The sequence below is a fragment of the Sarcophilus harrisii genome, chromosome 2 (genome assembly GCF_902635505.1).
Source record: "Sarcophilus harrisii chromosome 2, mSarHar1.11, whole genome shotgun sequence".
NCBI classification, from domain to species: domain Eukaryota; kingdom Metazoa; phylum Chordata; class Mammalia; order Dasyuromorphia; family Dasyuridae; genus Sarcophilus; species Sarcophilus harrisii.
Genome location: NC_045427.1, coordinates 280916157 through 280930823, shown reverse-complemented (window position 1 = coordinate 280930823; position 14667 = coordinate 280916157). Strand labels below are relative to the sequence as shown.

Genomic DNA, 14667 nt, shown 5'->3' with positions numbered 1-14667 from the left:
GTTCAGTTCATTACTGCTCCATTGGAAATGATTTGGTTGATAATCATTGAATTTAAGGGAAGTGATAAAATCATTAAGAGAATCTGGAGAGGGAAAAGAAAGAGTGCATGGGTTATGTGTTCATATAGGATATGGATGATTATACTGCAGAGGAGACAGGAGACTGAGAGACAGCAATAGGTAGGAAGAGAACTACAACAAAATTATGTCTAGAAAACTTAGGAGAAAATATCCAGAAGAAAGGAATGGTTAATAGTATCAAATACAAAGTTCAAGAAAGATAAAAACTGAGAAAAAGCCATTAGACTGAGTAATAGGTAATTGGTGACCTTGGAGAAAGCAATTTCATTTGAGTGATGTGAATGAAAAGAAAATTGTATGAAGTTGAGAATTACTTGGAAAGTCATGAAGTGCTGGGAGTTTACTCTAGAAATTTGGCTGAGATGGGGAGAAGAGTTGAAGGTGAATAGGTTGAAGAGTTAGCAAGTTCTAGTATGTCTTTTTTTTTTTTTTTAAATAATGGTGGAAATTTTGACTATTTTGAAGGCATGAAGGAAAGAGCTATAGGAAAAGCAGAAATCAAATATGGTTAAAAAGGAATAATTGAAGGGGAAAATTGCAGGAGGAAATGGAAGGTGATGCACTCATGGGTACAAATGGGTTGGTATGGACAAGAAGAAGGGTAATGCATCCTAAGATGATCAAAGGATAGGATAAGAAGCTAAAATGTTTTTAGTTTGGTTTTCCTGGAGGTCTCTGGGGCAGCCTTCTTTTCAGTAGAGTAATCACCACAAGAATAGCCAGGTGTCCAAAAAGTCTTTATTGTTTCCTTCGACTTGTGCTCAACTAGCTTTTTTGTGGCCTTCAGAGGGGACTTGGTTTCAGTGGAGAAAATGCAGGAGGACAGGCCACCATGGTGGTGTGAGATGAAGTGAGTCTTGAGTCTAAGGGTTTGTGCTTTAGCCTCCAGTCCTTTGTCTTCTCTGCTCCCTGAATCTGGCTGAGGCTCCCAGTTTATATACTCTACACTGAGTATAAACCAATCATTATATCACTAGGAAACCATTATTTGTTGTAGGATTAAATCAATCATACTGAATTTAGAGAACTATTAATCACCATGCTAAACTAGATAACCATTGTCTCATAAATTCCACTGAATTAGCACCTTGTAAGAATCCTTGTTTCAAGTTCAGAGTTTTGGCCCATAACAGGAAGCTTCTGTGATGATTTGAAATAGGATAGGAGAGGGGAGCTTTGATGGATATTGAAATATGAAGCGAGATGCTCTATTCTGAGGTTTTGATGATATTGGGTTGCTCAAGAAGAGAATAAAATGTTTCTGAGAATCATTAGGGGTATTGTGATTAAAACATAGAAGAGTTGGCATGCCATACTATTGAGATTGGATTAAATAAAGGAACCAATAAAGCATGTTTATGTTGTGTTCATTAACATTCAACAGTAAGTGAACAGGAGCTGAGAAAACAAAAGGTGGAAATAATTTAGTGTTGTGATTTTGAAAAAAAGGATGATTAACAAGAAGACAATGGGAAAAGGGATCCAAAGTTCAAGGACAGAATAGCATCCAACTGATTAATCAATGGGTCAACATTCTGAGGGAGGGCTTGTTGTGAATCCAAAGTAGGAGTTGAAGTCTGGGAGTGCAAGCAAGGGGTGGAGTGACTAGAATTAGTGTTCATCCTTCATTCTTGAAGAGGACCATGACATCAGAGAGGTGAGGCCATGACATGCAAGTGAATCGGATTTTAGTGAGGGAGGGCTGGTCAAGGTCACCTTACTCTCTCCTCCAGAGCCATCTGGATCTGGATCCACTGTTCAGATATAGATTAGCATGACTAGAGATGGTCCTAGATGCAGAGGAAGACCTTGGTCTTTAAAAGGTCATAATTTGACTGAGGTCATATTCAGTGATTAAGGATAGATGTTCTCTTTCACCTAGTCAAAAAATAAAAAAACAAATATGACTTAAATCAATCTAGGAAGAGAGATCCTCAAATAGAAATGATTGCTCTTTATATTCACTGAGTCAATCCGGACCTAGCCATGGGTCTTGACCTGTGGCCTATTGCCTGTCAGTGAGAATCATAATTGTATGGATTTAAGGATTGGTCTTCCTTTTTCCTCCCCTCTCCTTTTATCCACTAGAAGTTACTGTAGTGAACATAGTAATAAGAGATTTGGGACAGGGAGATTTAAAAGGACAGGAAGCTATAGTCAGAAGGAAATTTTAGTTTTATGGATTGTAGAGATAGAACAGTTTTAGATGATGATATCAAGGGTATGAACATACCTGTGTCTTGATTAAGGTCATGTTAAGGCACACATACACACACATATATATGTATAAGTGTATCTTAATAGCTTTTGAGGAGGTTAATAAACTAGTGAGTGATAGTATTTGTTTTTTATTTATTTATTTATTTTTAAAATAACTTTTTATTGACAGAACACCCATGCCAGGGTAACTTTTTACAACATTATCCCTTGCACTCACTTCTATTCCGATTTTTCCCCTCCCTCCCTCCACCCTCTCCCCCAGATGTCAAGCAGTCCTATACATGTTAAATAGATTACAGTAGATCTTGGATACAATATATTTGTGCAGAACCGAACAGTTCTCTTGTTGCTCAGGGAGAATAGGATTTAGAAGGTATAAGTAACCCGGGAAGAAGAACAAAAATGCAAGCAGTTTACATTCATTTCCTAGTGTTCTTTCTTTGGGTGTAGCTGCTTCTGTCCATCCTTGATCAATTGAAACTAAGTTAGATCTTCTCTTTGTTGAAAAAATCCACTTCCATCAGAATACATCCTCATACAGTATCGTTGTTGAGGTATATAATGATCTCCTGGTTCTGCTCATTTCGCTCAGCATCAGTTCATGTAAGTTTCGCCAGTCCTCTCTGTATTCATCCTGCTGGTCATTTCTTACAGAACAATAATATTCCATAACATTCATATGCCACAATTTTGAGTGGTGGTATTTGAAAAGATAACATATATAACATAGATAAGTTGACTTCTTCAAGTGTTAAAGGTAGGGTTTGGTGTTGAGAAGAAAAGATTGTGAGTTGGTACTATGCTTCTCTAAAAAGGAGAAAGAATTATTCTTGGGACTAGTAGTTAATAAATCACTAAGTTCTGGATAGGATATATATGAATGTAGTAAATCTCAAAGCAAGAAAGATGTTAAGAGTACAAGTGGTTGAGGGAAGGCCTGAAAATGACAGTTGAAAGTCAAGAAGGATTCTTTCTACTTCTTATCCATTATCATAAAATGCATAAGAAAGTAATATCTAGTATTAGGCTAGTTAGTGGTGCAATGTTTTCAGTGGAAAACCAGATTTAGATGAGAAGAGGAGAAGGCTGAATCTTAAGGACTATTTGTTAAAAATAAAATGAGGATTCCAATGGAAGGAGAATTTTTATAGCATCAGGGGATTTTGCAAGATGTCCTTAACTGATTAGACTTAGGGGGTGAGCTGATGAAGCAATAGAATAAAACTTTCTGTGGGGCAACCTAGATATATTAGATTGATATAGGTTTTGACTTAATATTCATTTAGCAATTGAGGAAACTCTGCTTCAGGATTAGTATCAAAGGTAGTTTCCAAATAGGTGAGCTATTATTGATGAAGTCATGGTGTTTCTTTGTGATGACATTTTCCATATGTTCATTAACCATCCTTTGAAAAATACATGATAGGGGAAACTAGGTGGTGCAGTGGATAAAGCACCAACCCTGAAGTCAGGAGGACCTGAGTTCAAATTTGACCTCAGACACTTAACACTTCCTGGCTGTATCACCCTGGGCAAGTCACTTGACCCCAATAGGCTTAGGGGAAAAAATACATTATAGAATTTTGGTAGGAATGGTAGTCAAGAACACTATCCTATAATTGACACTTCCTATTCTTTTCCTTTTTTTTTTTTTTAAAGAGGGTCATTTGTACTTCTCCAATTCTAAAACCAGCATCTCTTCTATTGTTTAGCATCTTAAGAGTATTGACAATATTTCTGAAATCACATCTTTTGAGTTCTTTCTTTACCCTAGAATTATAGTTCTTTTGGGTCTAAAAAAATGCATCAAGGTACTATTCTCTTTCTATCTCCCAAATATCTTAGGTATCAACTATCTAAAAGCCTTTTTTTTTTTTTTTTTTTTGCCTTTGCAGTCCAAAATTATTATACTTGGAAAGGAATACAGAAATGACAAGAGCTTTGCTTTCTCTCTTTTATCCTCATTCTTTTCATCTTGAGCAATGTCTTATTTTTTCTTTGAGTCGTGTAAATAAGTCAACAAGTATTTATTAAATGCCTACTATATATTCCACTCATGTTCAAAAAAGGCATGATAGTTCTTATACTTAGAGAGTTCTCAGTCCAGTAGGGAAGACATTTTGTAAATTATGGTCACTTAAGATAAATTGGAAATGGTTTCTTGTTGGAGGTTAGATTTTTAACTAGGCTTGAGGGAAGCCAGGAGGCCAAGATGAGAAAAGAGGATTCCACTCATGAAGGACAACTAGTGAAAAAGTATGAAATTGGAATATGGAGTGTCATTTGTGAGGAACAGTAAGGTCAGATGCCTGTTCCTTTTTTTATAGTCTTTTTTCCCTAGAATAGAAAAACACAATGCAACACAACAAAACAAAAACCACACAAGTCCTCCTTTTCTTTGTCCTTAGAATTCCTTGACAGTCTCATCTTATTCTAATATGTTAGGCTTTCAACACCATTCTTAAAAGGCTGTATCCACAATTATTTTGGTCACTTCCTCTTCCTTCAGTCTTTTGCATGTACCTTTAAAAATTAAATTTGTTGAGTTCCCTGTGTATTGAAATCTGTTGGTTTAACAACTTTCCCATCTTTAGAACTGTTGCTCTTTTTATCTTCAGAATTTTTGTGTAGAGAGCATTAAAATGTAATTGGGAAATGTTTAACAAAATATAATACCTAGATATGTTAAAATTTTGTACAAAATGCAGAAATATAGATAATGTTCATTTGTTCTCTAAGTCAGGATGTGGTTGGCAAGGCTATTTGAGTTTGATACCATTGCTCTAAACAATTCTGGCATTCTTGCCATTGACTTTTGAACAATAGACTGCAATATCAGTTATAGTTAATGGTGTTTTCAATTACCAGAATTATTTGAAAATCTGCAAAAGTGTGAGGATCTTGAGGTATCTTATCCATGTTTAGTTTGAAAACTATCACAAGTATTAGGTACAATAGGTAAAGGAATGTCTTTAATTCATATCATGAAAGAGAATCTTATAGAGGCAGTGCCAAAGTTATGATTGACATTCAGGTTTTTATTTTATGATTGTTTCATAATTTTAAAATTGAACTCAGTAAGAGGTTGCAATGGATGATTCAGTAGAAAGCCCACCAAGTTGTAAATTATGTAACTCTGACTCTTAGTTAGATCTGAACAAGTCAATGCTCAGTACAATATTTGGACTTTGCTTTTTCATCTGTAAAATGAAGATGTTGGACTAGATATTCTCCTAGGTTTATTCTATCTCTTAACATTACATGTTTGCTGTAGCATTAGTTATATTTGTTTATATAGCAGTGGTTAAAAGATTTAGGATCTATTGTGTTTTTTTTTTTCCAGAAACTACTGCAGAATTCCAAATATCCAGTTCTAGGATGAAGGAAATTGAAGCCATTCACATAACCTTAAGGGCAGAGGTAAGGAGAATTGTAGATTTTTCAACCATGTGAGTTTACTCCATTTCCTCTTTCTGAGCAGTGTTAGTCTTCACATTACTGACTGAAGACAGCAAAATGCAATATCAGTAATGATCATTGAGAATACTACCCTCAAATTATATGGGAAATGATCAGATATATTATGTGCAATGAACTCCTTTGATATTCTGGTGAGCCTTGTAGACCCCTTCTCAGAATAATGTTTTTAAATCCATAGAATAAAATATGAGACTTCAGAAGGAACTGTAGTGTAATAATTATCCAAATGTTGATTAAAATAATTTCAGAGACTACATGTTAAGAATACTTGATATAAATATTATTGGTATGAGATTGCTTTCTGATATTTCATTCCTGTACTATGTTGCTGAATTTGCTGGAATGGGCCACAGCAGGGCTTTTGTAATTAAGGCAGGGGAAGAAAAACAAGTTGTTGTTGCCCTCTAAGACAGATAGGAGGCTTGGGTTATGGTAAACAAGACATGGTTTACCACATATCCAAGTGCAAGGAGCTTGGGTCCTAGTAGATATGATGTCAGTATGCTTGAGTACTGCTACATAAATTCTTTGTTTTTCTCAAAATTTGATTAATGGTTAGAAATAAAGTTCTCCCTTGAAAGGGAGAACTAATGAGCAAAGATTAAACATCTCTCCTCCTTTCCCTCTCCCTCTCCCTCCAACCCTTACCTTTCCCTATAAAATACCCATCCCTGGAGTACTTCTTTAGACCAACCTATCCCTTGAAGCTCTTTGGTCGCATCCTGCTTTATATGACAATAAAGCCTTTTCCTTTGAGAAACCAGTCCAGTGTCCAAATAATTCTTACCAATTGAACTTACTCTCTTATTGTATTGCTATACATAATAGAGAATAATAGGAAATCGGCTTCACTTGATTCCTATATATGAAAACTTTTTACATATTTTTATGGTTTACTATTCTCTTTAATTTTTACCATCATCTTGATTTACTAGCTATAGAAAGATGTTATAAACTCAGATTAACAGTTTGAGAATGTAGTTCTGTTGTTTGTTGTTTTAAAATTTTTTCTCAACTTAAAAAAATGTCAGGATATTATTGGGGGTGAACTTGGAATAGGAAATGTTGGAACTCTAAGTTAATTTTCTTAGCTTTAGGCAGATACTTGTTAGTGTACATGCTTTATGGTCTATGATTAAAAGCAATGTAGATAATTTGGAAAGGTTTTAAAGGAGAGCCACAAGGTGATTATAGAAATTAAAAGAACTTTTGAAGAAAGACTGATAGAACTCTGATTACTAGTCTGAAAAAGAAAAGGATGAGGGAGGGACTTAATATTTTCTGATCACAAAAGTTGCTGGTGATCACATTGTTGGTGCTGGTCACAATATCAAGCCATTCCATTCCAACAATACTATAATTATCTTGATCAGGCACTACAAATTGCCAATGATTTGGACCAAGAATTAAATAGGAAGAAAATGTGCTGGATCACATTCGGGAACTTTGTTATGCTTTCCTTTATCTCAAGTACCTCTCTGTTACTAATAGTGATTTTAACATCTTTATTCTTCTGATGAAGCTTTGTCTTCAGATATTGGAAGATCATAATCTCAGAAGCATCAGAATTGCAAGTGACTAAAGGGACAATGGGAAGACATGATGCATGTAAACTATAGCATATTGAAAATGATTTACATAACAGAAAAATGGCATAACAGACCTGATCAAGAACATTTATATTTGGAAAAAGATAGAAGGAGGACATAGTGAAAATGCAGTCGTATAGATGCTGTTCTGAGATTTCCAGCACTTTGGGTAAATGCATTAGAGAGGATTTAAGAAGACCATGAAAAGTACTACAATGTGAAGGTGTGTTAAATATAAATAAGATCATGAATCCATTGAAGTTAAGGAAATATTTCCTGACAATATTGTAAAACTCTAGAATGCATTAACCAAAAAAAAACCCTTTGAAGGTCTTTGAAAGTGGTAAATTTTTTCCGCCCTCCATGGTGATTTAGTAATCACACTGCTCTGAATTTTTGAAGAATTGATGTAGTGTTCTTGTGATTCTTTATCAGTAAAAGATAAGACAGTGTTGATTATTTGGAAAATGCCAAAGAATTGTTCCTTGTTCTGCTTGGACATCAGTAGTTTATTTGAACAAGATTGAAATCCATGGTAAACAGTTAAAAATTTGTGCATTCCTTTATAAAAAAAATTTTATTTTCAATTCAAAATTCCCTCCCTCCTTTCATCATCTCCCATACCCATTTAAGAAGGCAGGAAATAAAACAATATACATATGAAGTTATGTGAAACAGTTTTATATTAGCTATGTTGTAAAAAGAAAAGCAAGAAAATAAAGTGAAAAAAATTTTCAGTGTGCATTCAGAGTTCATCAGTTCTTTGTTTAGTAAATAGCATAGCATTTTCCATAGTAAGTTAATTGTCATAGATCATTGTATTGATCAAAGTAGATAATTACCATTCCAACATTGCTGTTATTGTGCACAATGATATCCTAATTCTACTTCCTTCCTTTTTTCCTCTCTCTCTAACGCCCTCTCTCCCAGGTCACACAGATAGGAAACATTAAGTGTCTGAGGCCAGATTTGAACTAAGATGGGCTTGACTTCAGGGCTAGTATTCTACCCACTGTGCCATCTAGCTGCCCTCCTTTGTCATTTCTTATAGCACAGTAGTATTTCATCACAATCATATACTATAATTTGTTCAATTGATCGGCATCCTCTCAATTTCTAATTCTTTGCCTCCACAGAAAGAGCTTCTCTAAATATTTTTGTATATATAGGTCTTTTTCCTTTTTCTTTGATCTTTCTGGGATACAGTCCTAATAATGGTATTATTGGGTCAAAGGGAATGCACAATTTGTAGCTCTTCAGGCATAGTTGCAAATTATTTTTCAGAGTAGGTTTGACCATTTTGCAGTTCCACCAACAATGCATTACTGTCCTTCTTTTTCCATTACCCCCCCTCCAGTACTTTAATTTTTCTTTTCTGTTATGTTAGCCAGTCTCATGATATGAGATGGTACCTCAGAATTGTTTTAATTTGCATTTTAAATTAATGATTTATAATATTTTTTCATATGACTATTGATAGTTTTGATTTTTTTCTGAAAACTGCCTATTTATGTTTGGTCATCAGTTGTGAAATGGCTATTTTAAAAAATCAATTTGGCTCACTTCCCTGTATATATATTATGAGAAATGAGAATTTTATCAGAGAAACTTTCTGTAAAATTTTTTTTTCCTGTTTTTTAAATTTTCCTTCTAATTTTGGTTGTACTGGTTTTGTTTGTGTGAAAACTTTTTAATATAATGTAGTCAAATTTATCCTTTTTACTTATTGTGATTTTTTTTCTATCTTTTGTTTGGTCATGAACTCTTTCAACTCCATAGTTCTGACAGGTAATTGTTTTCATGATCCCCTGTTCACTTATGATATCACTTTTCTGTCTAAGTGACATATTCATTTTTAGCTTATCTTGGTATATGATATTTTGTCTATTTGTCTATGAATATGATATTTGTCTATACCTAGTTTTTGTCAGACTGCTTATCAGGAAATTTTCCTTCATCTTTTAAAAAATGCTATCTAACTTCTTTTTTTGGTCTTGGCCTTCAGGTAGACCAGTAATTTTAAAATTGTCTCTTCTGGATCTGTTTTTCAGATTGACAGTTTTTCCAGTGAGGTATTTTATATTTTCTTTCATTTTTTCATTCTTTTTAGTTTGTGTGACTGATTCTTGATGTCTGATAAGAGTCATTAGAATAAGTTATTCATTTGCCTTATTTTGGTTTTTAATGTGTGATTTTCTTCAGTTAGCTTTTGTATCTCTTTTTCCATTTGGGTAATTCTACTTTTGAAGGTGGCGTTTTCTTCAGTGGATTTTTTTGCATTTGTCCAAATGTATTTTTTTAAGGAATTGCCTTCCTTCCAAGTTGTTGACTCTCTCTTGTATACCTCTCATTTCTTTTCTCAGTTTTTCTTCTACCTTTCTTATTTGCATTTTAAAATTTTTTATGAGTCCTTCCAAGAAGCCTCTTTGGGCTTGAGACCAATTCATAACACTCTTTGAGATTTCCTCTGTGGACATTTTTTTCTCTGCTGAGTTGGTCCTTTGGTCTTCCCTCTCACTGTAGTAGCTTGCTGTGGTAAAAAGTTCTTTTCTGCTTGTTGATCATTTTCTTTCCTTTTCTCTTTGTATTTCTTCTTTTTTAAATTAAAAAAAAAGTTTTATATGGTTAATCTCTGCTCCTGGGGTAAAGGGTAAAAAGGCAGCAGCTTTTTGGGCAGCTCTCAGCCTTGGTTTTGAGCTCAGGGGCCCCTTGTGTTTGCAGGAGGTAGTTTTATCTGTTCTTTCCAGGAGGTAGCTTTATCTGTTCTTTCCAGGAAACAGCCTGGTTTCCCAGAATTTTCCTTTTGAACTGTGACCGAAGGCTGCTCCACTCATCTGCTCTGCTCTGACTGAGCCAGAACCAAATCTCAGTTGCTGATTTGCTGTGAGTAAGATCTTTGTTATGGGCCAGAACTCTGAACTTGAAACAAAGGATTCTTACAAGGTACTAAGTCAGTGGAATTGATAGACAATAGTTATCTAATTTAGCATGATGCAGAATGATTGATTTAACCCTACAAGGAGATGTTATGGGCCAGAACTTGAAACAAGGTACTAAATGGAATTGAGGAGACAATGGTTAAATTAGTTTAGCTTTGATTTAATCCTATAACACAATAACGGTTTCCTAGTGATATATAATGATTGGTTTGTACTGAGTGTACAGCATGTAAGTTAGAAGCCTCAGTCAGGGAGATTCAGAGACAAGCAGACAGAAGGCTGGAGGCTGAAGGCTGGAGCACAAACCCTTGGTCTCAGACTGATTCATCCCATCTCACACCACCTTGGTGGCAGGCTCTCCTCCTTCACTTCTCCACTGAAACCAAGACTCTGGAAGGCTTCCACAAAACTAGCCGAATCCCAAGTGAAGGAGATAAGACTTTGAAAGAGATAATAAAGGATTTGCACTTTAACCCCTGGCTACTTGTGTGGTGATTACTGAACTGAAATGAAGACTGCTCCCAGAGACCCCAAGAAAACCTCAACAGAGAACATTACATTTTAGAGAGAACATTGCATATCTTTTCATAGGTTTTCTCAGATTCCATATGAGCTGGACTGAATACCCTTTTCATCCCACTGAGACTGACCTTGAAGATTTTTCAATCTGAATTGAGCTGGAGAGTGGTTTCATTCCATCAGACTCTGTTCAGAGGTTTGCTTTCATGTCATTTTCAAGGGAAACTGGAAGAGCTCGAGCAACTTCTGGCTTCATTCTGCCATCTTGGCTCTACCCCTAGAGGTTCTGAATATTGTGTGCCTAATATAGTCCATTGGTCCACCACTCTATTGATTAACCACTTTATCTTTTATGGAGTATGTTTTTAATGATTACTATTTTCTTTTATTTATTTATTTATTTATTTTTATTTATTTATTTATTTTTTATTTAATAGCCTTTTATTTACAGGATATATGCATGGGTAACTTTACAACATTAACAATTGCCAAACCTCTTGTTCCAATTTTTCACCTCTTACCCCCCCCACCCCCTCCCCTAGATGGCAGGATGACCAGTAGATTAAATATATTAAAATATAAATTAGATACACAATAAGTATACATGACCAAAACGTTATTTTGCTGTACAAAAAGAATCAGACTCTGAAATATTGTACAATTAGCTTGTGAAGGAAATCAAAAATGCAGGTGTGCATAAATATAGGGATTGGGAATTCAATGTAATGGTTTTTAGTCATCTCCCAGAGTTCTTTTTCTGGGCATAGCTAGTTCAGTTCATTACTGCTCCATTAGAAATGATTTGGTTGATCTCGTTGCTGAGGATGGCCTGGTCCATCAGAACTGGTCATCATATAGTATTGTTGTTGAAGTATATAATGATCTCCTGGTCCTGCTCATTTCACTCAGCATCAGTTCGTGTAAGTCTCTCCAGGCCTTTCTGAAATTATCCTGTTGGTCATTTCTTACAGAACAGTAATATTCCATAATATTCATATACCACAATTTATTCAGCCATTCTCCAACTGATGGACATCCATTCAGTTTCCAGTTTTTAGCCACTACAAAAAGGGCTGCCACAAACATTCGTGCACATACAGGTCCCTTTCCCTTCTTTATAATCTCTTTGGGATATAATCCCAGTAGTAACACTGCTGGATCAAAGGGTATGCACAGTTTGATAACTTTTTGAGCATAGTTCCAAACTACTCTCCAAAATGGTTGGATTCGTTCACAACTCCACCAACAATGCATCAATGTCCCAGTTTTCCCTCACATGATTAGTATTTTCTAAGATATTTTGAGATCTGGTATTGCTGGGTTTCCTTCTTCTGCGACCCCCTTTTTCCCTCTACTGATATTTTTTACCTTTGTTTCTCCAGATAAATTTTATTACTTTCTCTAGTTGTATAAAATAATTCTTTGGCAATTTGATTGGTATGTCACTGAATAAATAAATGAATTTAGGTATTGTGATCTTTATTAAATTGCTCAGCCTACCCATGAGCAATGAATATTTCTCTAATTGTTTAGATTTTATTTGTGTGAAAAGTGTTTTGTAATTGTGTTCATATAATTTCTGTGTTGTGTGTCTTGGCAGATAGTTTCCGAAGCATTTTATGTTGTTTGCAGTTATTCTAAATAGAATTTCTCTTTCTTCCTGCTAGGTTTTGTTGGTAACATACAGAAAGGCTGTGGATTTATGTGGATTTATTTTATATTATGCAACTTTGCTAAAGTTATTAAATGTTTTTACTAGTTTTTTAATTGATTCTCTAGGGTGTAGCATTATATCATTTGCAAAAAAGATAATTTTGTTTCCTTGTCACCTGTTTTTATTCCAGTTTCTTTTTCTTGTCTTTTTACTAGAGCTAGCATCTCTAGTACAATGTTGACTAAAAGTAGCAATATGGACATCCTTACTTCATCCTTGATCTTATTCAGGGGTCCTCAAACTTTTTAAATAGGGGGCCAGTTCACTGTCCCTCAGACTGTTGGAGGGCCGGACTATAGTAAAAACAAAACCTTTGTTTTGTGGGCCTTTAAATAAAGAAACTTCATAGCCCTGGGTGAGGGGGATAATCATAATCAGCTGCTGCATCTGGCCTGTGGGCCATAGTTTGAGGACCCTCGATCTTACTGGAAAAACTTCTAACATCCCCATTACAGATGTTTGCTGATAGTTTTAGATAGATTCTACTTATTATTTTAAGCTTCATTTATTCCTATGCTTTTAATTTTTAATCAGAATGGGTGTTGTATTTTTGCCAGATTATTTTTGCATCTGTGTTTTTTGGCATAATGATATAATTTTTGTAATTTTTATTATTGATATGGTCAGTTTGTAGTTTTACTCCTGCTATATATCCAATCAGGTCATAGTATATATAACCTTTGTGATAGATTACTATAGTCTCTTTGCTGATATTTTATTTAAATTTTTTTCATCAATTATTCATTAGGGAATGATTTGTTCAATTTATTCCAAGATAGACTTTCAAAAATTAGTATTTTAATAATAGCTTTTAATTTTTCCAAATACATGTTTTCAACATGTACTGTTCTGAAGCCTTGTGTTCCAAATTTTTTTCCCTCCCTACTTTTTTCTTTAGACAGTAAGCAATCCACCATAGGTTAAACATATACAATTCTAATAAGCATATTTCCATATTTGTCATGCTATGCAAGAAAAATCATATCAAAAAGGAGGAAAAAAATGCAAGCAGCAATAACAACAACAGAAAATACTATGCTTTGATCCATATTCAGTCTCCATAGTTTTCTCTTGGGATCTGGATGGCTCTTTCCATCATAAGTGTATTGGAATTGTCTTGAATCACCTCATTGTTGAAAAGAACCAAGTCCTTAAGATAGGATTATTTAAATGTTCTATTTCTTTTTCTGTTAATCTGGACAGTTTCTATTTTTGTAAATATTGATCCATTTCAACTAGGTTGTCAGTTTTATTGGCATTTGGGCCAAAAGCTCCTAATAATTTTTTAAATTTCATCTTTGTGATGTATTAATCCTTTATATTTTGATACTACTAATTTCATTTTCTTCTTTTTTTCCCAGTGATTTATCTATTTTATTGAGCTTTTTCATAAAAACGCTCTTGGTTTTATTTAGTTTTCATTGATCTGCTTTTCTCTCTTTTGTTGATATGTTATGCACAATCATAAATCAATTCCTAAGAAGTCATTCTTTAATATTAGCTAACATATTGTGTGCTTTATGTGTCATGATTAGGCAGCATTAATCGGAATACCCATAGTATGCCTGTTCCTATTAAGGATCCCTAATGTTGTAAAGTAAGGAAGAGATTCACTTGAAGCCTTTGAGTCTTCAATATAAATTTTTTTATGAAACCAGCACTATATTTCCAGAAGTTCCGCATACCAGGTAAAGCTAAAGACCTAGTATCTAATGACACTCAAACAGAGAAACCAAAGTATTTTAGATTTTATGACCAAGTTTTGTTTTCCTGTAGTATCTGTCTCACTATTGTTTCAGTTATGGTAATTTTGCTTAAAAACCATTTGAAGAGATAATACAGTGATGTGAGGCAAAAAAGAATAGGACAAAAACTATATTAATAATTTTTTTTCAGACATCAAATGTTTTTTAAGTTCTTAACTATGGTTAAGACATATTTTAGATACATATGAATAAGGACATAGTCCTAGCTCTTCTTAAGAAGTTTATAGGTTGTGTGTTGAATATAATTTATATTCAAATAAATGTAACTCAAAGTAGAATAAGCATGGAATATAGTTTGGAAAAGAGATAGATTGCAAACAGAAAAAGCAGCAGTAAATTATTGTATAGCCCAGGTGATA

The 14667-nt window shown here is 34.3% G+C and overlaps 1 protein-coding gene across 1 annotated transcript in view; it reads left to right on the top strand.

The window, feature by feature from the left end:
* The window catches only part of TRIP11 (thyroid hormone receptor interactor 11), a 91308-nt gene that overhangs the window by 5298 nt on the left and 71343 nt on the right, over positions 1-14667 (top strand). The window contains exon 2 of the mRNA XM_012547137.3: positions 5645-5721. Within this exon, the coding sequence (XP_012402591.1) occupies positions 5645-5721 (77 nt within the window). The remainder of the gene's footprint in view (positions 1-5644; positions 5722-14667) is intronic.